Source organism: Rhodotorula graminis (genome assembly GCF_001329695.1).
Source record: "Rhodotorula graminis WP1 unplaced genomic scaffold RHOBAscaffold_14, whole genome shotgun sequence".
NCBI lineage: Eukaryota > Fungi > Basidiomycota > Microbotryomycetes > Sporidiobolales > Sporidiobolaceae > Rhodotorula > Rhodotorula graminis.
The window spans coordinates 408,861-430,590 of record NW_017264941.1 but is presented as its reverse complement, the minus strand read 5'-3'; the positions used below and the strand labels follow the sequence as shown (position 1 = coordinate 430,590).

The window sequence follows — 21,730 nt, the reverse complement described above, 5'->3', positions numbered from 1 at the left end:
GAGCTGTAGAGGACGCAGAGACGTAATTTATCGCTGCATCGCGTCGACTCGAGCCTTTCCTTCTCTCGATCTCGACCGACCGACGGACGAGAGCTTTCTCGAACGGCTACGAAGAAAGTACTGCTCGTCTCGTTTCAGGTCTAGCTCGGCCGCAGCCGCTCAGTCGTCCTCGCCCCTGCCGCGGAACGCGTTGAGCGCTCCTCGCCCGGCCCGGACCCTCGCCGCGTTCTGCCGCAGGACCTCGGCGCAGCGGTTGAAGTAGAGCTTGCTGAGGCCGCTCATGTGCGGCGTGAGGACGACATTGTCGAGGGTGTAGAGCGGGGAGGACGAGGGCAGCGGCTCGGGGACCGTGACGCTGCGAGAGAGGGCCGAGAAGGGGTCAGTGCGGCTGTCCAAGGCTCGCGAGAGACCGAGAGGGAAAGGGAGAGAGAGGCAGAGGGCACAGCCAAGGACGCACTCGAGGCTCGCTCCACCGATGCGCAACGTGCCCGTCGCGCCCTCGTCCTCGCCGTCGCGCGCCTTGGCCTCGAGCGCCTCGACGAGCGCGTCCTGGTCGGTCGTCGTGCCGCGCCCGATGTTGACATAGATGGCGTCGCCCTTCATGGCCGTGAGCTCGTCGCGCCCGACAAAGCCCCTCGTCGCCTCGCTGTCCGGCAGCGTGTTGACGACGACGTCGCACCGGGCGAAAAAGTCGAGCGTCGACGAGCGCGACTCGGTCGAGTAGTACTGGTCCGGGATCGAGCCCGACGGGTCGCCCGTGTGCGGGATCGTGAAGCCCGTCTCGGGCGCCGGCTTGCCCGAGCGGTTCAGGGCGACGACCTTGGCGCCGCACGACGAGAACAGGCGCGCCGTCTCGCGAGCTGTTTCCTCGAGGGCCCGGCGTCAGTGCGACGCTCCTCGGCTCGGGGCAAGAGAGAGAAATAGACAATCTGGACGCACCAATGTGCCCGTACCCGGCGAGGCCCACCGTGAGCTCGCTCAGCTCGCGAATAAAGTTGTTGCCGAGCTCGGCGTGCGGGACCCAGCGCTTGTCGTTGTACATCGCGACAGCGAGATAGTGAAGCTTGTGCGTGAGCATGAGGACCTGCGAGCGGGCGTTTCCGAGGTTGTCAGAGTCGGCGCGCGTGTCGAGGGAGGGTGGACGCAGGAGGCCCGAGCGGGACGAGACGCACCGTGCCGAGGACGTGCTCGCCGATCGTGCGGCTGCGTGCGGGTGAGGGCGCGAGTCAAGGCTCGCTCGGGAGGGGAGGGGCAAGGAGGAAGAGGACGAGGGACGCACACGTGGATGCCCGACGCCGAAGCAAAGATGACCTCGGAATCGGTCGGGATGCTCTTGAAGTACTTGGTGTCGGTCAGGTGCGAGTAGCCCGCGCTGAGGCCCTGCCACAGCTTCAACCGCGGGGTCTGCTCGAACGAGTCGAGGTTGTTGGGCACGGTGAAGGCAAAGATGGCGTCTGCGCGCGCGTACTCGTCGGCGGTCGGGATCGGGTGCGCAGGGTCGTACGGCGCAAACGGCGGCGTCGCGTGGTGGATCACCTCGGCGAACAGGGAGCGCAGGAGGTCGAGGACGTCGGGCGCGAGCGGCGTGATGACGAGGAGCGTGTCGAGCTTGACCTGGTGGGCCGTCATCGTGTGCGTCTGTCTGCTGCCGCGCTGGGTGCGGTGCGTGGGCGCAGGAGCAAGCGAGCCGCCCTCATCAGCAATTGAGTCGGCCGTCGGCTCCTCGGGCGAGCGGGGAGTCTCGCCATTTCCCGCTCGCGATTTCGCAGCGTGAGGGCCTGTTACACGAGAGACCGACTCGCAGTAGTCCACTCTCGAAAGGCAGACACAGGGACGGGTGAGAGAACAAGTTGCACCGCCCTCGCCCAACTTGACCGCGCTCAGCTCTCACACACGGTACCGCACCCTCTCGACCGCGAGCAAGAACTCTCGCCCCTTCCTCACCTCGCCCGCTGGACCCGCACCCTCGCGCGCGTCGTTCTCGGCCTGCACCTCGAGCCCGAGGTCCCGCCCCTCGGTGTCGTGCCACCCGAGCGGGCCGTGGTCGCAGTCGGCGCACGTGAGGAATTTGATCGTCGCGCCTGCTGTCGGTGTCGGTGGTGCGACGGCGGACGAGGACGAGGAGGCAGTCGAGGGAGGGGGGGCGTTGCGCGAGAAGCCGATGTTCTCGAATGCGAGCGGGGACGAGACGGACCAGTAGCCCTGCGAGGGCGCCGGTGCGGGTTCGGGAGCCGAGATGGGACGAGGTAGGGCGGGGAGCTGTCGGGGCGACGGGAGAGAGGCGGGTAGAGGAAGAGTGTCAGTCGAGGTCTGAGGAAAGAGGAGGACCCGGCGCAAAGGCCGACAGGCCCGCCCGAGAGAGAATTGAGCCCGACGCACCTCAAAGTCGCTCGCGTGACCACGCACGAAGGTGCCGGCGCCTCGCCGCAGGAGCAGGCAGCGGCACTCTGCGCGCGGGCAGAACAGGTCGGTCGCGTTGGTGCCCGAGGCCGGGTCGACGAGGGCGCCGAGGCCGCCTGCGCGAGCGAGGAGACGGCCGGGAGAGCGTACGTTGCCCTCGTCGTCGGTGTCGAGAGTGGCGGGTGCGGCGGGTGCAGGTGCGGGTGCCGAGGACGACGAAGAAGAGGCCGAGGTGGACGCGCGGCTGAAGTCGACCTTGAGCTCGTACCAGGGCTTTGCGCCGTGGACGACCTTGCTGCGGCCGACGAGCTGGAATCCGGCGCGCTGGTACAACTTGATGAGGTTGTCGTGGGCGATGAGGCGCGCGCCGAGGACCGAGTCGTGGTCGCGGTCGAGGCGGGCGAGGTACTCTTTGACGAGGGCGACGGCGACGCCCTTGCGGCGGTGGGCCTCGTCGACGCAGACCGAGTGGATGGCGACATAGGGGCCTTGCGGGTCGTGGGCCTGCATCGAGTCGTGCGTGAGGGTGGGCGACGAGGTGCGGGTCGCGCAGACGTAGGCGACGAGTTGGCGAGGGGAGCGGGTGAAAGCTCCGAGGAAGAGGTCGCCTGCGTTGGCTTGACGGTACCTGTCGGACAGCAGGTCAGTTGTGGATCTCGTGTGAGGGAGGAGGGCGGGCGCACTGGAGCGAGTCGAGCGAGGCGGCCTCGTCGTCGGGGAAACCTTGCTGCTCGAGCTGGAAGGCGCGCGGGATGTCTTGCGGCTGTACGAGGGCGTAGTTGCAGTCCATGGCAGCTGCCGGGGTGGAGAGTGGGAGCGAGAGCGGTGTCGTCGTCCTCATCTCACGGTTGACCTCTCGCACCTCCGCGACCACCCTCTTGCTCGGGTCTGCGCTGTACTCCACAGGGTCAATCAGCCTTACCTACCTCCATCACCCCCGGCCGCACCACCGCCAGCCGCAACGGCCGCCCCCCACGCCTCTCGTCAGCCCCGTCGAGTGACCCGACGCGTTGCCTCTCGTCAGCCACGGCCAACCCCGCCAGCGCTCCGCCGACATCCAGTGAGCACTAACCACATTTCTACGCATCCCCTGAGCTCCTTGCCTCAGGCTCCAGGCGAGCTGACCTCGCTCGCTCGCACCTCCCCACCTCCGCCTCGTCCGAACCCACCTCCGTCAGCTCCTTCGCCTGTCGCCCTCTCGCAGTACCTCCTCAGCCGACCGGAGCACCCGACAGCGGACCCAAACAACCCTCGCCCGCCAAACATGAGCGGCTTCGCAGGCGCAAGCTCCAGCACCGCCCCGCCCGACGACAAGAACAGGTGCGACCCTTGCTCTCCCGCCCTCGCACCCTTCGCCCCCTGACACAGACTCGAAACACAGCGTCGTCCTCAAGGTCGGCATGGTCGGCGACTCGCAGATCGGCAAGACCTCACTCATGTACGTCGTCGTCCCCCTCTCCTCCTCGTTCGCTCGGACCATGCTGACCCTCGCGTCACCAACAGGGTCAAGTACGTCGAGGGCTCGTACGATGAGGACTACATCCAGACACTCGGTGCGTCTCCCTATCTCTTCCTCTCGCCCCTCTCCGAGGCCGCAGCTGACCTGCCCCTTTCCCCTCGGACAGGCGTCAACTTCATGGAGAAGACGGTGCGCCCCACTTCCTCTTCCCTCCAAGCCAGCCGTACCTCGACAGCTCAACCTCGACGCCGCACAGATCTCGATCCGCAACACCGAGATCACGTTCTCGATCTGGGACCTCGGCGGCCAGCGCGAGTTCGTCTCGATGCTGCCCTTGGTCTGCAACGACGCCGTCGCCATCCTCTTCATGTTTGACCTGTCGCGCAAGAGCACGCTCAACTCGATAAAGGAGTGGTACCGCCAGGCGAGGGGCTTCAACAAGGTGCGTCCCCCTCTCGTCCTCCCCCTCTTCTTTCCGGTCCGTCGACTGACATGAGCGTCCTGCCTGCACAGACGGCAATTCCCTTTCTCGTCGGCACCAAGTACGACGCGTACAGCACCTTCTCGCAAGACGAACAGGAGGAGATTGCGCGGCAGGTGCGCCCGGACCCCTCTCCCTCTGAACCCCTCCTCTTTCCGCATTCGACGCCGCACCCGCTCCTTCTCTGCCCTCCCCGACCTGCGTACAGCCTTCCGACCGAGCGTACTGACACCCTCGACGAGCGCACCCGCAGGCAAAACGCTTCTCCAAGGCGATGAAGGCGCCCTTGATCTTCTGCTCGACGAGCCACTCGATCAACGTGCAGAAGATCTTCAAGATTGTCCTCAGCAAGGTGCGCCGCACGTCCTCTCGTCACTGCGTCGAGCGATGCCCCTCGAGCAGCCGCCGCTGATGCTAGGAGTTGAGGCTGCGCGCAGGCGTTCGACCTCAAGTGCACGATTCCCGAGATCAGCGACGTCGGCGAGCCGCTCCTCATATACCTCGACGTGCGTCCCTCTGTTCTCTCTTTCCTTCTCGCACGCCGGAACTGACCGTCGTCTTCGTGTACAGGTTTGACCTCTCTGCCTCGCCCGACCTCCCTCTCGCGCTCCCCCGAGACCTTCTCTGCAGCATTAGTCCCTCCAGCATACCCCCTCTCTCGGTCCCTCTCCCTCGTTCGCTCCCTCTTGCAGTGTCTTTTCGCCACACCTCGTTGTCCCAGTACCCGCCGGCCCTCTCCCCTCGTTCGAGCCTCTCTCGAGCGCTCCCTCCTCGCCCGCACCTGCAACTCTTGCTCGTCGTTCTCGCCTCTCTCTCTCTCTCGTGCGCTCGAGTCGGTCCGTGTGAGAGAACGTCGTGCAAGGGAGAGAGATCTACACAGGCCGTCGCCGCCGCCGCTCAGGCCTCAAGCCGGACCCCTCGCCGTCGTCGGCGCGCGCCACACGTTGACGCCCTGCTCGCCGCGCCGGAGCCGCTTGACGTTGAGCGCAAAGACGTCGAGGACGGCGCGGTGCCAGTACTCGGCCGAGAGCGCCGCCGAGTGCGGCGTGAGGATCACGTTCGGAAGCCGGTAGAGGGGCGACGAGGAAGGGAGGGGTTCGGGGGTGACGACGCTGCGCGAGCGAGAGGATCAGTGATGTCGAGTAGTACGTAGAGAGAGGGGGGGCGCACTCGAGGCTCGCAGCGCCGATGCGCAGCGTCCCGACCGCGTCGCGCGCCTCTCCCTCGCCCGGCTGAGCCCTGAGCGCCTCGACAAGCACGTCGTGGTCGGTCGTCGACCCCCTCCCGACATTGACATAGATCGCTTCGCCCTTCATGGCCCTGAACTCGTCGTCGCCAAAGCAGCCCCTCGTCGCCGCCGAGTCCGGCAACGTGTTGACGACGACGTCGCACCGCGCAAAGAACGCGAGGCGCTCCGAGCGCTGCTGCGTCGAGTAGTACGCGGCGGGGAGCGTACCCGAGGGGTCGCCCGTCGAGGGGAGCGAGAAGGACGACGAGGGGAAGGGCTCGGGCCGCCCGGAGCGCGTTAGGGCGAGGACGGTCGAGCCGCACGTCGAGAAGAGGCGCGCCGTCTCGCGACCTGCGGGCGAGGGCGCACGGTCAGGTCGACGTATCTCGAGAAAGAAAAAGAGACGTAGAGCGCACCGATGTTGCCGTAGCCGACGATGCCGACGGTGAGCGTTTTGAGCTCGCGAATGAAGGTGCCGCCGAGCTCGCGGTGAGGGACCCACCGCTGCTTGACCTGCTGCTCGAGGTACAGGTAGTGGACCTTGTGTGTGAGCATGAGGACCTGCGGCGTTTCCGAGGCTGTCAGAGTCGGCGCGTCTCGAGAGAGGGTGGACGAAGGAGGCCCGAGCGGGACGAGACGCACCGTGCCCAGGACATGCTCGCCGATCGTCGAGCTGCGCAAAGGTCGAGGTCAGTCTCTATGCTCGTCGAGAGGCACGGCGAGAGAGACGAGGGACGCACGCCTGGATCCCGCTCGCGTTTGCCCAAACGACCTGGCTCTCGGGCCCGAGCGCCTGGTAGAAGGCCGTCTCTTGCAGGTGGCTGATACCGGCCGAGCAGCACTGGAAGAGCGCGAGTCGAGGCGTCTGGCGCGGGTGCTTGAGCTCGGCGGGGAGCGCAAAGGCAAAGATGGCGTCGGCGCGCGCGTAGTCGTAGGCGACTGGGCGAGGCGCGTCGAGGTCGGCGTCGGGTCCTTGGATCGGGAAGTAGGCGACCTCGCGGAAGGAAGCGCCGAGTGCCTCGACGAGGGCGGGCCCGATTGGCCACAGCACCAGGCAGCTGTCGAGCGAGGGATTGGCGGGTGCGGAGGAGGACGAGGGGGCGGCAACCCAACGCATGGCGGCTCGAGGGTGGTGCGAGCGGTTGGTAGGAAGCCAAGGAGCGTTCTCGCGAGCTCTCACAGCCCGACGCTCGATAGATAAGGCGGCAGGCCGTCCAAAGCTGGGGTGCAGCTGACCCTCCGCCGAGACTCGGCCCGAGGTGACGGAGGTAAGGCGAACGGGCGGGCAGTGCAGCTCAAAGGCGAGCAGGACCGCCTCTGACCCCTCTAGCAGCTAGCAGGAGGCCTCGAGAGCGAGCAGTCGCCCTAGGCAAGCGGTGCGTAAAGGCGATGAGAGAGCGATGCAGCGACGGCGCAAGCGGCTGATCGGCTGGCGCAGAGGCACAGCGAGAGTCTGCGTGCAGCAGCTGCGCGCACTCGGAGCGCAGCAGAGGGCGAGGGAGAGACGAGAGACGAGTCCGCCTGGCCGACCTCCTCGCGCTCGGCTCGAGTCGTCCTCCTCTCTTTCCCTCCGTGCACCCCCCAAGTCGCCAATCTCGTTGACCATGGTCAGTTGAGCCCCTCGTGCCACCAGCCACCAGCTCTTGCACCACAAACCACCACCCCGCTGCGCCCGCCAGCCTCGCGCGCCCCTCGTCCGACCGTCCGATTTTCTCCCACCTCGCCTCGGCCTCGACACCGCGTCGCCTCGGTCCAGCACATGCGCCAGGCGCGCGAGCACTCGGCATGATTGCGGTGGCGGCACGTCAGGCAGGAGCAAGGGCGACGAGGGCGGCGGCAGTCGGGAGGCGGGAGCCCAGCTCGTTTGGCGGTCCACCTCGAGGGTGCTCTCCGCGTAAGCCGTACCCAGCGGCGGACGAGTCGGGGGCGTCGCCTGTGTCTCCCTCTCCCTCGCCAGTCGCTGCCGTCGCTGCCCTCGGGTGCGCGGCAGCCGGCTCGCGAGTGGACGGCGGCGCAGGTGCTCGTCCCCGCCGGGTTGATCCTCCTCATCAACCTCAGAGTCCATTTGCCCGGCCCTCCTGTTCGTCAGGGCCAACGTGCGGTGTCCTGACCTCGTCCCCCTTTCCCCCTCGCGCAGCCCGCCGAAGTCAAGGAGATCAAGACCTTTCTCGAGTACGCGCGCCGCAAGGACGCCCGTCGTGCGTCCCCCTCCTCCTCCTGTCCTCGCCTGCGCCTCGTTCCCATCACTGACACTCTTGTCCGTCCTGCAGAGGTCACCATCAAGAAGTCGCTTGCCCGCAACGGCAAGGTCGGCGCGACCAAGACCAAGTTCAAGCTCCGCTGCTCGAAGTACCTGTGCGTCCCTCCCCTCACCTTGTCCTGTCTCGAGTTCCGGGTCTGACCTCTTCCTCGTCTCGCAGCTACACCTTCCAGCTCGCCGACGCTGAGAAGGCCGAGAAGCTCCGCCAGTCGCTCCCCCCGAGTGCGTCCCGCACACCTTATCTCCCTCGCGCCCGAGGCCGCCGAATTGACCCTCTCTTGCCCCGAACCACAGCCCTCAAGGTCAACGACGTTGACGGCGCGTCGAAGGCCAAGAAGTAAACCCCCCTTGCTTCTTGCAATCCGACATCTCCTTCTTCATCAACCTCTGGCGGCGAGGCTCTTGATTGGCGACGACGACTATGGGCCTGTCTGCACGGAGAGAGCGGTGGTGGTGGCCCGGCCTGCAAAGTCCAGCTGTCATCCCGTGCCTGCCTGCCAGTCGAGAGCGAGCCGAGGTCCGACAGCGAGGAAAGCAGCGAGCGAGCCTGTCTGGAGGCGCATTCCGGCGCGCAAGCACTCTGTACTCCAGCCGTCAGTCTGTTTGCGCTGCGCTCGTCGAGCTCCTTGCCGCAAAGGTGAGCGCTCGCCGTCGGCGGCGCCATCGGTCCCGCGTCGAGTGGGGCGCGAAGCTTGCTCTCTTTCACCGCTGCTCGCTATCGTCATGGACAGCTCTGTGCGCTCCTGGGTCTTCACCAAGCTCCCCTTCCCTCAAGCCCTCGAGCTCGTCCAGCGGCCAGCTCCCGAGGTTCGTCATCACCTCCACCTCGTCCCTCCGCTTCCCTTCGAGTGCCCAGCTGACCCTCTCGAGCACGCGCGCAGACGGTCGAGCCGACCCAGATCGCCGTTAAGGTCGTCGCTGCCGCCTTGAACCCGGTCGACGGCCAGGTCTGCGCCCTCAAGGCGAGCAAGAGCGCCGACGGCGAGAGCCTCGCTGCGCCTGCGTCGCTCGCGAGCGACTTTGCCGGGACCGTCGTTGCTGTCGGGGACGGCGTCGACAAGTGGCAGGTCGGCGACCAGGTCATGGGCCTCACGTTCGAGATGGTGCGTCCCTCGCTCGCCCCTCGCCTCTCCCGTTCCTGACTGAACCCTCGTTGCCATGCGCAGGAGCCCAAGACGCCGTTCGGCGGTTCGCTCGGCACACTCGCCGTCATCGACATCAACAGCTCGTGCATCACGCGCAAGCCAGCCGCACTCGGCTGGAACGAGGCGGCCGGCCTCCCGCTCGTCGCCCTCACCGCCAAGACGACCCTGTCCGAGCCGCTCCTCCGCTTGCCGCCGACCCGCGACGCCGACGCTCAAGAGCCGCCAACTGTCGTCGTTCTCGGCGGGTCGTCCGGCGTCGGCCAGTGCTGTGTGCAGCTCGGCAAGGCGGCGGGCCTGCGCATCGTCGCGACGTGCTCGGCGGCGTCTGAGCCCTTCGTGCGCTCGCTCGGCGCCGACGAGGTCATCGACTACACGGCGGGCTCGGTCCTCGAGTCGCTGCGGGCCGTCCGCCCCGCCAATGGCTTCGTCTCGATCGTCGACTGCGTCGGCGGCACCGAGCTCCTCGACGCCCTCCCGTCGCTCCTCACGCCCAAGTCGCCCTCGTCGTTCCCGCACGGCGGGTCCTACACGACCATCGTCGGCGACAAGACGGACCGCTCGACCATGGGCGGCGCGTTCCTCCTCGGCGTCGACCGCACGATGCGCGAGCGCCAAGACGCGAGCGACGCCGGCTCGCTCGCGTACCGCTACGCGTGCATCCTCCTCGACATGAACGCGGCGTGGCTGGACGACCTTGCGGCACAGGCGGCGAGCGGCGCGCTCAAGGTCTCGGTCGACTCGACGTTCGGGTTCGAGCGCGCGAGGGAGGCGTATGAGCGTTTGGCGACGGGCCGGGCGAGGGGCAAGGTCGTCGTCGAGGTGCAGGACGCGTAGAGGTGCGGGCGAGATGTACACGGGCCCGGTACTGTTGCGAGGTCGCGCTCGTCGCCGCTCGAGAGAGGAAGCAGCTACCAACTCGAGAGGCCCGTGCCCGTTCTCACCCTCGACCCCTCTCTCGCGGCGCTCTCTTCCTGTGGCCTTTCGCTCAGCCTGTCGCTGTGCATGGCGCCGGACGAGACCGTGCAAGGGCGCGAGCGACAGGTCGGAGCGGACAGAGAAAGGCGAGACCTCGCAGGCGGCTCAGAGTCGAGGTGGCTCACGGCTCGCTCCTTGATAGAGTGTGCGCTCTACGAAGTGGAACTAGCTCGACACACGCTGCTCGGTAGCGGTCTGCGGACGCGAGGCATCGCGAGAGCTGCAGCGCCGTCTGCAGCATGCTCTCTCTCTCCTTCCCCTCACTCGCGACCCAGCTCGCTCGCACTGCATCCGACGCAGCAGCAGCACTCGATTACGCCGCCCAGCACGGCACTGCGCCAGACGAGAGCCACCCCCCAGCCGCCGCCGCCTCGCCCTCGCCCTCCGTCGTCGAACCGGCGCACCCGCCTTCGACGCCGCCTTGTCCGCGCCAAGGGGCTCGCCCAGCCGCTCAACAGCACCGATAGGCACCAGGCGAGCCGCACGACCAGCGTCCACCTCCCTGCGCGACTCGACGCCGTGCCCACCATCGGCCCGCACCTCCCGCCGCGGGTCTTCGCGCCATGTCGGCCCCGCACTCGACCCTGTTCCTCGACCGCGACCTCACCGACGCAGCCAGCAACCCTCCTGCCGCCCTCTCGTCCTCGCACTACAAGCCCGCCGCCGCGCGCGGCCAAGGTGGCGCGACGCCTGCCCCCTCTTCCCCCACCTCCGCACCTCCCGATGCCCTGATGGCCTCGCCCTCGGCCTCGCTCGCCATGCTCAGCATGCTCCCGACCCCGCCGGCCTCCCTCCCGACCGCCGCCGCCCACTTTGTCGACGACGCCGCCGTCCCTCGCAACGACACGGCGCCGTTCGCCGGTCACGAGCTCAACACCGAGCCGGCGACGCCGCCCAGGGCCGAGCGCAGGGGCACCACACCGCCTTTCGCGCTCGACGACCTCGTCGACCTTGGCGACATCGACGCCGGTCAAGATGTCGCCGTCGCCATGGACCTCGAGGGCTCGCTCGACCTCGACAGGTGCGTCCACTCTCGGGCCGTATCCTGCGCCGCATCTCGTCCTGACCCTCCTCCCTGACGCACGCAGCTCGGCACCTCTGCGCAACCTCCTCGACGGCCCGTTCGCCGTCGCCCCCTTCGGCACGGCCGCCCCGATCCACCGCCCCTTCCGCTCGCGGTACGCCTCGTCGTCGACCGACTCGCTCGACCTCGATGCGCCCGCGGCCGACTTTGCCGACGAGCCGCTCAACTTCGACGACGCCGTGTCGCACAAGCGCTCGCACGCCGATGTGCTCCCTTCGACCGGCCACACGCCGCCGGCGAGCTTCGGCGACACGCTCGCGCGCCCGACGAGCCTCTTCAGCCCGCCCGAGCCGGCCGAGGAGCGAGCCGTCTCGCCGCGGTGGCGCCGCTCGTTCTCGTACGACGCACAACGCGCCGAGCCGACCACATCGGTCGTCGCTGCGACCGCGACGGCGGCAGCGCCGTCGCCCAGCATCGCGCCCTCGTCGTCGCTCGGCCTCTTGCGCCGCAGGGCCCGCCAGCCGACCGAGAGCGACTCGTCGCTCGCGAGCTCGCACTGGATTGCGCCGTCGGGCTCGAGCGCCGTCGACCGCGCGCACAGCAAGCGCCGCCGTTCGGGCACGCTCGGCGCGAGCGGCGGCGACTCGTTCGGCGGCGCAGCCCGCTCGGTCACGGCCGGCGACGACGCTGCGGCGGCTCGCTCGAGGACGCAGGGCCGACTTGGGACCTTCCCCTTCGACGCCGCCATGACGAGCATCGTCGCCGAGCCGGCCCTCCTCGTCGCCGTGCATGGCGCGCCGTCATCGTCGACCTCGGCGCCGCACGACCCGCAGCAGGCGTACGACGCGCTCCTGACGCACGCGGCGCGCTCGGACGCTCTCGCGGCGCGCGGCGAGGGCCTCCTGCGCGAGGCGGCCGGCGTGCTGGCGCGGGCCGAGGAGGAGGTCGGGCGCGCCGGGGCGCTCGTCCGCGCTCGCGAGGCGGACCGAGAGCGCGAGCGCGAGCGCCAGGTCGCGCAGCGTCTGCCGTCGACCGACGGGCTGCACTACCTGCGCGAGGTGCGCGAGCGGCCCGTCATCGGCATCCGGCTCGGCGAGGGCTGGACGCCGTCGTCGCCCGTACCTGCGCCGGTGTCGCCGACATCGCCGCCGCTCCCGGTCCTCGGCCATCGTCGTCGCTCGTCGCTGTGGAGTCTGTCGTCCGGGTTCTCGTCGCCGCCGCCGCAGACGGCCGACCCGCACAGCCCGCCGCTCGACGGCACGTCGTCGTCGGCCTCGAACCGCGCGCGCAGCTTTCTCACACAGCTGCGCGCTCGGCGACCTCGCCTGTCGCGCAACTCGACCGCCGTCTCGCCGCCCGAGTCGAGTCCAGCCTCACCGCCCGCGGTCTCGAGCACGTCGACGATCGGCACGCTCCCGACTGCCTCGCCCTCGGCTTCGTCGTCGACGGCGGCGCTCAGGACGTGGACGCTCCCGTCGCCGCCGCTCGTCGGCCCGTTCGCCGAGTCGAGCTACGACGAGTCGGCCGAGCTCGCCGCCGCCGAGAGGCTCAACCGCCGCCTCCTCGAGCGCCGTCGCGTCAGCGAGTCGCTCGACCTCGGCACGGCTCTGCCCGCCGCGCCTGAGCAGATCCACCCGGCGCCCGAGACGTCACTGTGGGGCGAGCCGAGCGGCGTCGCCAACGGCGCCGGCGGGACCGGCGGCATCGTTCGGCGTCTTCGCGGCCCGACTCAGGTCGCCAACGAGCGCAGGCGGTTCGGCCCGAGCGGCGGCGAGCCGCCCTTCTCGATGACGGCGGGCCCGAGCACGGCCACGACGACCGCCACGTCGACGACCTCGCGCCTGAGCACGCCGCCGTGGCGCCGCTTAATGCGCCCGACGGGCGTCGACCGCCGCGAGTCCATTACGGGCACGCAGGCCGGCGATGCCCACTACTTCGACCGCGTGCGGGACGAGAGCCCGAGCCTGCGCCGTGAGCGCTACGGCTCGACGGCGGCGCTCAACGCGGCCGAGGAGGGCACGTCGCCGCGCCGCCACTCGCTCGAGCAGCACCGCCACCGCCACACGGTCGACCTCGTGCGCCCGACCATTCGGCTGCCTCGCCCCGACTCGGCGACCGACGGCTCGACCTCTCGCCCTCGCCTCCTCTTTGACGACGACGACGACGACGAGCACCGTCAGCCGGCGTCGAGGGCTGGTGGATGGGCCGCGCCGCTCACGCTGCCCCTCATGCTGCCGAGCGGGCGCGACGGCATGCTGTTCCCGCACCCGGCGGCGGCGGCTGGAGCGGCAGACCCAGGAGCGGCGCTCGGCATGGAGCGGCAGAGGAGCGCGTCGCCGTTCGGCAACTTTGGGCCCGACCACCTCTTTGTGCGTCGACTCGGTTCTGCTCTGAGCCTCCAGGGCGGCCTGAGACTGACTCGTTGACCCTGTGCAGCACGATCCGCCTCGCGACGAGCCCTCGTCCGGCGCCCGCCGCACCATGCCCTGGCACGAAGCCCCTGCCTCGGCCTACGCCTCGCGCCGTACCCTTGCGCGCTTCGACCCGTGGGCCGACCTGCCGACGACCAACACGACCGCGACCAACGCCAACGCCGTCCCGCTCGCGAGCCGCATCGCGCCTCGCCGCTCGTCCCTCACCGACACGCTCTCGTCGCTCGGGGCGCGCGCTGCTCCTCCCGACGTCGACACGGCCGACACGAGCCTGCGTCGTCGTCGTGCGCAGCCGCAGCAGGCCCGAGCGGGTCCGTCCATCGGCGACGACGCCGACGCGCACTTTCTCGAGCGCCGTCGCGCGCTCGACTCGTTCCGGTACGGCGACGAGACGGTCGTCGAGCGCCTCGCGCAGCACCGCGCGAGCCGCATGGAGCGGCTCCAGGCTCTGCGCCGCGAGCGCCACGCCATGCGCACGCTCCTCGGCGGCGGCGGCGACGACATCGGCGACGGCGCAGCCTCGCCCTCGGCTGAGCGAGGGCCGCTCGACGCGACCAACCCGTGGGCGCCGCCCGAGCCGATGCGCGAGCGTACCGGCACGCCGCCGCAGGCGCGAGCGCGGTCGCCCGGCGGCGCAAGGGGTCGAGGGCTCGGCGACTTCCTGCGCGGGCTCGGCGGCGGCGGGACGAGGTACGCCTTTGGCGGTCGTGCCGGGCTCATCGGTATTTGGGACGACGACCTGGCGGGCTTCTTCACGCGCGACTCGGCGGCGCTCGACCCGCGCAACTACCTCGTGCGTCGTCCTGCCCTCGCCCTCTTTTCCCTTGATCCGCCACTGACCCTCGCTCTCGCGCCTACAGGACGATGACGAGTTCGACAACAGCTACGAGGCGCTCATCCGCCTGTCGGAGCGACTCGGCGACGCCAAGCCCAAGGGCGTCTCGGCCGACCAACTCGAAAGCCTGCGCAAGTACAAGTACGCCGACTGGCCCCTCCCGACGCGCGCCTCGTCACCGCCCGCATCCGCCTCCTCGTCGACACCTGCACCCGTACCCGCACCCGTCGCGAGCACGAGCGCGCACTCGCTCGACCCGCCGACGCTCGCGCGCCCAGGGCTCGACAAGGAGACGCGGTGCGGCATCTGCCTGTGCGACTACGAGGACGACGACGACTGCATGCTCACCGTGTGCGAGCACGGCTTCCACGACGAGTGCCTGCGGTCGTGGTTGACGCAGAAGGGAACCTGCCCGTGCGTCCTCTTTCTCTCTCTCTTTCCTTCCCGGCCGGCCCTGACCTTTCTCGTCCATCGCGCTCGCAGTGTCTGTCGTCGTGACCACGTCTCGGCGTGAGCCTGCCTCTCGCTCGTCGCCTTCTGTACCCCCTTGGACCTCGCCCTCTGTTTTATCTGTCCCGCCCTCGACTTTGTTACTTGCCTTTCCTATTGCATTTTCCCTCCCCTGTGTGTTACTAGCCGCTGTAGCGTCCCTCGTCGAACACCTGTGCAACTCGCGTTTTCGTCTCTCGGACGTCGTCGCTCCTCTCGATTGCTGGCTTGGCTCGTCTTCTCGCTCCTCTCCAACAACCGCCCGCCTGCTCCGAGTGGCATGAAGCCGACACGCCAGCTTCTCGCCTCGCCGCGTGCGCTCTCGCGCCCACGCCCGACCGCCAGCTGCTCCTGCGCGGGCGTCACTGCTCGCGCCTCGGTGGGGGTGGCTGTGCGGCCGCCGCCTCTCGCAACGCCCGGCGCACGGCGCACCTTCTTTGGCATCGGCGAGGTTCTCGGTGTCATCTCGAATGTGCGTCCGCCTCTCTCTCGCGGTGGGAGCGAGCGAGGACGAGGGTTGAGCGAGGCGGGAGGGAGCTCGGCGGTCTCGTCGGCCACGGCAGCAGAAGGTGCCGTCTGGAGGGCAGCTGCAGTGCGCAGGGAGTCTTGGCGCATGCCAAGGCATGGGCAGGCGCCACCATGCGGCCATGCGGCTCGCTGCCGTTCCGCGGGCGCAAGGAGCTGACGTCCTCCCTCTCGTCCTCGTCGCAACAGCCGAGCGAGGTCCTCAGGAGCTTGACTGAGTCGAAGAAGCTGCTCGAAGAAGCGCGGCAGGAGCTCAGAGAATCGCAAGAGCGGTCCCAGAGTGCGTCCACCTCTCGCTCTCTCTCCTCCTCAACGCCCTTTCCCTGTCAGCGGTCGCTAACCTCAACATTGCCGGCAGTTCCTCCTTCTCACACTTTCTCCCCTCTACCCGGCTTCTTCGACCGGCCGCGCGAGATCCAGGCCATCGAGCGCGCCCTCGGTTCAGTCCCGACCTTTACGACCCTGTTCGGCTCGTCGAGCGTCGGCAAGACGGCCCTCTTGCGTCAGGTCCTCTCGAGCGACAAGTACCACGTCCTCAACTTTGACCTGCGCATCGCGGGTTTTGCCGAGTGCGTCGTCGTCCATCCCTCCTCGCACTCGCGCCGTTTTGAGTGCGCACCCAAGACTGACTCTTCCGCTCGCGCGCAGCCTGCCATCCCTCTACTTTTCGCTCTCTACGCAGCTCGAGTCGTACTTTGCCTGCATCCCGAAGCTTCTTGGCGAGGAATGGGGGTGGAACGAGTTCGAGAAGGAGGGCTGGTCGTTCAAGCATCATCGGTGAGCTCCCTCTTCGTCCTGCCCGCTCCCCTCTGGCTGCGGTACCTCGGCCGCACGTCAAATACCGGCTACTGACTCTTTAAATCTCCAGGCTCGAGGTCCAGAAGCGCGTCGAAAACGGCGGCGAGGTCAAGACGAGCGATCTCGCGGCATTACTCGAGCTTTTCCAGTCGGCGCTTCTCTCGTACTGGGCGTTCGAGCCCATGAGCGCCGCACAGCGCAAGCTCAAGGAGCAGGCCGAGAAGGAGCAGAGCGAGGGCTCGTCGCCGTCCAAGGACGACAAGAAGGAGCGCCCGTCGTCGCTGTCGGGCAGGACGGCCTCCTCGTCTTCCGCCGGGACCAAGAGCAAGCGCGACGGCACCAAGTTCCGCACGTCGCTCGGCGCCGTGCCTGAGCCCGTCCCGGAGAAGGCGAGCGGGCCCGACCTGATTGATTCGAGGAGCTTGGGCGAGGTGCGGGAGGGGGCGGCAGGCGAGAAGGAGGGAGAGGAGGGCGATAAGGAGGACGAGCCGCAGCCGCCTCCAAAGAGGATTCCCGTGTTCTTCCTGGACGAGGCGCACAAGGTCCGTCCCTCTCGTTGCCAGTCCTCGACCGGCCGCTCATCGGCGCCGACAGGTCAGGGTCGACGTACTGACTCTGTGTCCTTTCACAACGCGCAGCTCCCGGCGCTCATCCAGTCGCCTGAGGGCATGAAGACGCTACTCGACGCGTGCCTCGTCCTCAGCAAGCAAGACCGACTTTGCCGTGCGTCCCCCTCTCTCCTCGACCTTCTCCTCCTATTCCTTTTCTCCTTCTCATTCTCCCTTCTCTCGTCGGCCCGACTGACTCGCGCTCTCTCTCTCTCTCTCTCTGTCGCACCGCAGACATCATGCACGCGACCTCGGACCCGTTCTACCTGCACGTGCGTCCTCTGCCCACCTGTTCCTCCCCGCTCGTCAGAACGGCATACTGAGGCCGTCTCGTGCACGCAGTGGCTGCGGCAGATGAGTGAGTCTCTCTCCTCCTCTCGACTTGTCTGGGCCCTGGGCCTCGGCGGCGCTGCGGCGTCGTCGCTGCCCTTCCCTCTCCCGCTCGGACCTCCTCCCTCGTCCTCCCTCGTCCCCCAGCCCGGACTCGTTCGAGGGACGATTTACTGACTCTGTGCCCTCCAGACGTCATGCAGCACTGCATCATCTTGTCGGTCGGCGACCCGTCCAAGGACGAGGCGCGCCGCTTCTTCGAGGACAACCTCCTGCCGCATCTTCGTGAAGGGCTCGCCCCGCCCGTGTTCGACGACCTGCACAAGGTGTTCGGCACCAAGCTCGCCCACCTGAGCGACTACATGGCCGAGTACAACAACTCGGACGGCCAGATCTCGCCGCGCGAGGGCAGCCACGCGCTCCAGGCGCACAGCCTCCTCAACCTCCAGCTCATCCACTCGGACGCCGAGTCGGCCTCGCAAGGCTTCAAGATCTACTCGCCTTTGCGTCAGGCGTCGCCGCACGCCGCACCGTCCCCGTTCGGCGACTCGGACGGCGCCGACTTCAAGCCCATCGACCTCCTGCGAGTCATGCAGCGCCTGCAGCCGGGCGCCGACGACTCGCTCCCGTACTTCCCGCTGTGCCGCAAGCTTGGCGCTCGCGCCGTCGACGGCATGGTGCGCGGCCGGCTCCTCGAGCTGAGATGGAGCGCGGCCGTGACGGACGAGACGGCGCCGAGGGCAGACGGGCGGACGATGGACAGGGTCGTCGGCCCGGTCGTGCTCCCGACGACGTCGGTCGTCAGGTGGGCGATGGGCGAGGTCCTCAAGGAGTACGAGGCCGAGGGCTTTACGGTTGAGGCGCTCGAGAAGGTGCTCGAGCGGGACAAGGTCGAGGCGTGAGGGCTGCAGGCTGTGAGTCTGTACTGCCAGCAGTCGTTCCTTTCGATGCTTTGCGTGTGGGCTTGGGCCAGAGAGCAAGAGAGCAATAGAACGGTGAGCTGCGAGCGCGAGACGACCTGAGCGCTGTCGCTCGCGCTCGAGTTGAACTTGCTCGGTTCGGCGTCGCACCTCTTCGTCGTCGCCTCTCCCGAACGCTCAGAAGCCGGGCGAACTGCTCGTTCGACAGCTTTGAGGCTATGAGGAATACGCTCGGTGCGACAAGCCGGCTCTCGGACCGCGGATTCTGATTCAAACTGTCCGGCCTCGACTGCGCTGCAACGTCTCTCGCGGCCTGCGGGCGCACCGCCGGTCGCTCTGAGATACGCTCTGTGCCCGAGGACGTGTAGGCTAGGCTAGGCGCTGGGCAGATGCGGCGGCGACGCTCACTTCATGGAAGGAGCCAAGCCCGCCTCGCGACCGCTTCCGCGCTCTTACGCCCGCCGCCGCCGCACGTTCCCTTGCCGCCCAAGCCGAGTCGACGAAGCGTCTCAGTGACGGTGTGCGCAGAGAGGTGCCAGGTTACTACGACCGCCGAGACGACGAGCAAGGCTTACCCGAGGCTCGTGCGACTCTTTCGGTCTCGCTTTCGCTGTCTCTCGCCTGGCTCGGAGGATGCTGGGAGTGCGATGAACTCGCTCGTTCTCTCTCAGTCGGCCAGGACGTACGCCAACACACGCGAAGAGAGTGCTACCCGGGAGGATGAGCCCTTGCGACGCCGCGCGACCAACACGAGAAGAGGTGATGGGAGCAAGTTCGACGAGGACTGCGCCGCTCACAAGGGCCGGCCCCCCTGCGCCGCTCAGGCAGCACTCTCAGAGCTGTAAAGAGAGAGCTCACAACGACACGAGCCGAGGAAGAGCTCTCGCGGCCTCGCCGACCTTGGACTCGAAGGACTCGGCGAGGAGGCCAGCTCGCGCTCTACACGACAAAGTAGCTCGGGAAACGCGCTCGATTGCACCGCAGACACCTCGTCGTCCGATCTGGCGCGAGCAGAAGGCCGTAACCATGCTAGATCAAGAGCTAGCGTTTGAGCGAGGGTGCGCAGGATCCCCCTGTCTTTTGTAGGTGGCCGGGCGCACGGGCACTCCGCAGGGGTGCGCGCCGTGCGAGCGGCTCACCACAGTGCGCCCGCTGCCCTCAGGGGCACGTGAGGGCGGGCGCAGCCTCGTAAAGACCCGTCCGCGACGGCTCGACTCGCTGAGCCGTCGGAACGAGTGCGACGACGAACAAGAACTCTGCGCGGTCTGGGATCGCTCGCGAGGGACAAGGAGAGCTTTCGGAGAGGAAAGGGCGCCGTCGCGCGGCGCAGCAAGGGCGCGAGGGGAAGCTTTCGAGGCCGAGAAGGGGGAGGTGCCATCGAGGGCGCGACTAACCTGCGGCGCGAGGTCGAGAGGGTCAGTGCGCGGCTCGGCGAGGAGCACAGACCCACATGAAGGTCCTGCAGGGAAGAAAGAGAGTGCGCGGGACGTACAAAGGACAAGATGAGCCGCCTCGAGGTCGAGAGCCCGCCTCGCGTCGTCCAGAAGACCGCCCTTCTCGCCGTGCGCAGGCGCTCTGCCTGTAAGGTGACCGAGTCAGTCGACCAAGACCCCTGCACCGTATTGCGAGGTAGCAGAGGGGGCGAGGGGAGAGGGAGAGGGGGGCCAAACACGGGGAGGTGGGGAGGAGGTGGACGCACCAGTCGCCCACAGCCCGCGCAGCGCGGTCGCCTTGCCCAGTAGTCTCCTTGATGCTGCCTTAGTCCTTGAAGACGATGCCCACAGGCCCACGAACCGTTGCCACCAGATGAGAGAGGTCGGACGACGCGAGTTACTGATGAAGATGCGACGCGCCCTGCGCCGGCGGCGAGCGCTCGCGGCGGTGCGGGTGCAGCTCGCAGCTGTTGCCGACATGTGCAGGTACTCTGGCGAGCCGACTCGAGCGGGCTCAGCGGTGAGTTCGACGCTCGGGCGGTGGGACGAGGGAGACGAGCGGGACGCTCTCGCGGCGGCGAGTCCTCACGAGCGGGAACGAGAGGCTCCCAAGCCGCACACGTAGAGACAAAGTGTGGTACTGCAAAGAAAGAACAACAAGCCGTCTCGATCCCCTTGCTCGCCTCGCACATAGCCCTCGTGCCGCACCTCCCGCTCGCCGCCGCGCCGCCTCACTTCATCCTGCGCTGCTTCCTCGCCATCTCCTCCATCGCAATCTGCTCCACGGCACTCATCGGCGCCTTGCGCTTCTCGGTCGCGCCCGCACCCGCGCCGGCGCCGCTCGCGCCCGGGCCCTTGAGCGGGTTCGGCTTTTTGAGCGGGTTGCCGCCGCCGGCCTTGAGCGGGTTGGGCTTGGGCTTGACCGCGAGCGGGTTGGCGCGAGGGGTGAAGCCGATGACTGGCTTGGAGGGCGGGGCGATGAACTTGGTCGGGGCGGGCGCAGGCGCAGGGGCGGGTGCGCGTGTCGAGGCGGCGGCGGCGGTCGTGGCGACGGCAGCGGCGTCGAGAGAGGGAGCCGAGGAGGAGGTGGAAGCGTCGGCGAGTGCGGCGTGCTCGGCAGGGGAAGCGGCGGCGGCGGTCGAGGCGTCGAGAGGCGGTGAGGGTGATTGGCCGGCGACGGCGGCGGCGGCGGCGGGCGTCTTGAACGACAGGCTGAGCGAGAGCTTCTCGCCCTCATCGCGCTTGAGCTCGTTGCTCGGCTCCTCGACCTGCGTGCCCACTGCACCCGTGCCCTCGGCCGCTCCCGCCGCCGACCCGCCCGCCGCCGCAAGCGCCGCCTCGCGCTTCCTCCGCTCGCCTTCCTCCCTCGCACGCTCGATCTGCTCCTGGATGAGCTTGCGCTGGCGCATCTCGTCGTCGACGTCGCCGCGCTCCTTCTTCTGGTTCGACTCGGCACGCGCGAGCGCGCGAGGCGACGTGTCGATCCACGAGATCCACCAGCCCTTCTCGTTCTCGTCGACGTGGGCGACGCCGGTGCGGCCGAGGTGCTTGGCGAACTCGGTGAGCGAGAGGAAGCGCTGCAGGCGTGGAAAGGAGAGGTCAGTCAAGGTCGAGCGACAGGAACGTCCTCGTCGACGAGGGAGAGGGAGGGACGTACAGTCGAGTTCATGTGGAGATGGTGCGGGTCGCAGATGTACTCCTGGTAGACCTGGTTGATGCGGACGCGCTTGGTGCCCCAGCTGTGTGCGGCTACGAGTCAGTGAACGGCTCGGGGCGGCGCGAGCGAGGGGGGGTGCAGGCGACGCGAGCCAGACGGCTCGGCGCCGACGCAGCCTGACTGCCGACGCCAGTCGTGGGCTAGTGAAGAGGGCAGGGAGATCGAGAGAAAGGCAGGGACGGACCGGCGACTGAGCAACGCGACGAACTCGCCCTGGAACCGGTCCGTGTAGTCGCCGATGTGCTTGCCCGCCGACTCGCCGACGACGAGCATCTTCCTCAAGTGACCCTCTGTCGCAATGTGGCACTGGAAGCCGTTGTCCTGCGTCCGAGAGACCGTGATGAGTGTCAGCGAGGCCGAGGAGGAGAGGGAGGGCGGTGGACGCACGTCGCGGCACTGTTTTTCGCAGATCTGGCAGTACCAGCGGAGCTTGCCGAGGCCCTTGGACTTCATCTTGTTCGAGAGGGCCTTTGCGGACCCGGCTTCTGCCCTGGGCATGATGGACGGCGCGTGGGTTGATGAGGTGAGGTGGCGAGGCGAGGGAGGGTAGGTGAGGCGAGACCGCGGGAGGGTGCGACCGGTGTCGGGCGAGTGGTAGACGAGTCTGGACGAGGTGGGCGGCTCTCAACTCGAGCTCGAGCGTGAGCGAGTGGAGGACGGAGGCGAAAGCG

At 68.2% G+C, this 21,730-nt stretch overlaps 9 protein-coding genes across 9 annotated transcripts; 5 read left to right on the top strand and 4 right to left on the bottom strand.

The window, feature by feature from the left end:
* Positions 1-159: 159 nt before the first annotated feature.
* On the bottom strand, positions 160-1,042 carry RHOBADRAFT_17876 (uncharacterized protein; the record flags this gene model as incomplete). Its single annotated transcript, XM_018412394.1, has 3 exons — positions 160-355; positions 485-860; positions 940-1,042. The coding sequence occupies 3 exons, from the start codon at positions 1,040-1,042 to the stop codon at positions 160-162; spliced, it is 675 nt and encodes a 224-aa protein (XP_018268678.1).
* A 1,595-nt stretch (positions 1,043-2,637) lies between these two features.
* RHOBADRAFT_29794 (uncharacterized protein) lies at positions 2,638-3,190 on the bottom strand (the record flags this gene model as incomplete). The annotated part of the gene is made up of 2 exons (XM_018412886.1): positions 2,638-3,028; positions 3,084-3,190. Coding segments are annotated over 2 exons (498 nt in total), but the record flags the coding sequence as incomplete, so codon positions are not given.
* Positions 3,191-3,599: 409 nt separating this feature from the next.
* RHOBADRAFT_48894 (uncharacterized protein) lies at positions 3,600-5,152 on the top strand. Its single transcript, XM_018415202.1, has 9 exons — positions 3,600-3,720; positions 3,782-3,838; positions 3,904-3,953; positions 4,026-4,048; positions 4,116-4,301; positions 4,373-4,456; positions 4,594-4,692; positions 4,778-4,846; positions 4,911-5,152. The coding sequence occupies exons 1-9, from the start codon at positions 3,665-3,667 to the stop codon at positions 4,914-4,916; spliced, it is 630 nt and encodes a 209-aa protein (XP_018268676.1). The 5' UTR covers positions 3,600-3,664; the 3' UTR covers positions 4,917-5,152.
* A 92-nt stretch (positions 5,153-5,244) lies between these two features.
* Positions 5,245-6,685, bottom strand: RHOBADRAFT_46671 (uncharacterized protein; the record flags this gene model as incomplete). The annotated part of the gene is made up of 5 exons (XM_018414829.1): positions 5,245-5,452; positions 5,511-5,919; positions 5,985-6,129; positions 6,211-6,241; positions 6,309-6,685. 5 exons carry the CDS (start codon positions 6,683-6,685, stop codon positions 5,245-5,247), a joined length of 1,170 nt encoding a protein of 389 aa, XP_018268675.1.
* A 1,017-nt stretch (positions 6,686-7,702) lies between these two features.
* RHOBADRAFT_17815 (uncharacterized protein) lies at positions 7,703-8,169 on the top strand (the record flags this gene model as incomplete). The annotated part of the gene is made up of 3 exons (XM_018412391.1): positions 7,703-7,766; positions 7,839-7,923; positions 7,989-8,169. Coding segments are annotated over 3 exons (330 nt in total), but the record flags the coding sequence as incomplete, so codon positions are not given.
* A 724-nt stretch (positions 8,170-8,893) lies between these two features.
* RHOBADRAFT_65583 (uncharacterized protein) lies at positions 8,894-9,851 on the top strand. Its single transcript, XM_018418737.1, has 2 exons — positions 8,894-8,931; positions 8,995-9,851. The coding sequence occupies exons 1-2, from the start codon at positions 8,911-8,913 to the stop codon at positions 9,805-9,807; spliced, it is 834 nt and encodes a 277-aa protein (XP_018268673.1). The 5' UTR covers positions 8,894-8,910; the 3' UTR covers positions 9,808-9,851.
* Positions 9,852-14,261: 4,410 nt separating this feature from the next.
* RHOBADRAFT_17833 (uncharacterized protein) lies at positions 14,262-14,753 on the top strand (the record flags this gene model as incomplete). The annotated part of the gene is made up of 2 exons (XM_018412393.1): positions 14,262-14,374; positions 14,480-14,753. Coding segments are annotated over 2 exons (387 nt in total), but the record flags the coding sequence as incomplete, so codon positions are not given.
* On the top strand, positions 14,481-17,936 carry RHOBADRAFT_55719 (uncharacterized protein). Its single transcript, XM_018417983.1, has 10 exons — positions 14,481-14,653; positions 14,723-15,200; positions 15,443-15,533; positions 15,612-15,822; positions 15,902-16,030; positions 16,122-16,593; positions 16,690-16,774; positions 16,894-16,931; positions 17,002-17,017; positions 17,182-17,936. Exons 2-10 carry the CDS (start codon positions 15,009-15,011, stop codon positions 17,889-17,891), a joined length of 1,944 nt encoding a protein of 647 aa, XP_018268671.1. The 5' UTR covers positions 14,481-14,653; positions 14,723-15,008; the 3' UTR covers positions 17,892-17,936.
* A 2,028-nt stretch (positions 17,937-19,964) lies between these two features.
* On the bottom strand, positions 19,965-21,707 carry RHOBADRAFT_55718 (uncharacterized protein). The gene is made up of 4 exons (XM_018417982.1): positions 21,447-21,707; positions 21,244-21,380; positions 21,000-21,081; positions 19,965-20,919 (listed from the first exon to the last, which is right to left on the bottom strand). Exons 1-4 carry the CDS (start codon positions 21,555-21,557, stop codon positions 20,074-20,076), a joined length of 1,176 nt encoding a protein of 391 aa, XP_018268670.1. The 5' UTR covers positions 21,558-21,707; the 3' UTR covers positions 19,965-20,073.
* Between the last annotated feature and the right edge of the window lie 23 nt (positions 21,708-21,730).

Coding starts and splice junctions, on each gene's coding strand:
- RHOBADRAFT_55719 (XM_018417983.1), top strand. CDS start 15,009: ATGAAGCCGACACGCCAGCTTCTCGCCTCGCCGCGTGCGCTCTCGCGC. Junction 15,201..15,442: donor TTCTCGGTGTCATCTCGAAT/GTGCGTCCGCCT, acceptor TCGTCGCAACAG/CCGAGCGAGGTCCTCAGGAG. Junction 16,031..16,121: donor TGGTCGTTCAAGCATCATCG/GTGAGCTCCCTC, acceptor TTAAATCTCCAG/GCTCGAGGTCCAGAAGCGCG.
- RHOBADRAFT_55718 (XM_018417982.1), bottom strand. CDS start 21,557: ATGCCCAGGGCAGAAGCCGGGTCCGCAAAGGCCCTCTCGAACAAGATG. Junction 21,381..21,446: donor GCGAAAAACAGTGCCGCGAC/GTGCGTCCACCG, acceptor TCTCGGACGCAG/GACAACGGCTTCCAGTGCCA. Junction 21,082..21,243: donor GTCGCGTTGCTCAGTCGCCG/GTCCGTCCCTGC, acceptor AGCCGCACACAG/CTGGGGCACCAAGCGCGTCC.
- RHOBADRAFT_48894 (XM_018415202.1), top strand. CDS start 3,665: ATGAGCGGCTTCGCAGGCGCAAGCTCCAGCACCGCCCCGCCCGACGAC. Junction 3,721..3,781: donor CCGCCCGACGACAAGAACAG/GTGCGACCCTTG, acceptor CTCGAAACACAG/CGTCGTCCTCAAGGTCGGCA. Junction 3,954..4,025: donor GGACTACATCCAGACACTCG/GTGCGTCTCCCT, acceptor CCCCTCGGACAG/GCGTCAACTTCATGGAGAAG.
- RHOBADRAFT_65583 (XM_018418737.1), top strand. CDS start 8,911: ATGGGCCTCACGTTCGAGATG. Junction 8,932..8,994: donor TGGGCCTCACGTTCGAGATG/GTGCGTCCCTCG, acceptor TGCCATGCGCAG/GAGCCCAAGACGCCGTTCGG.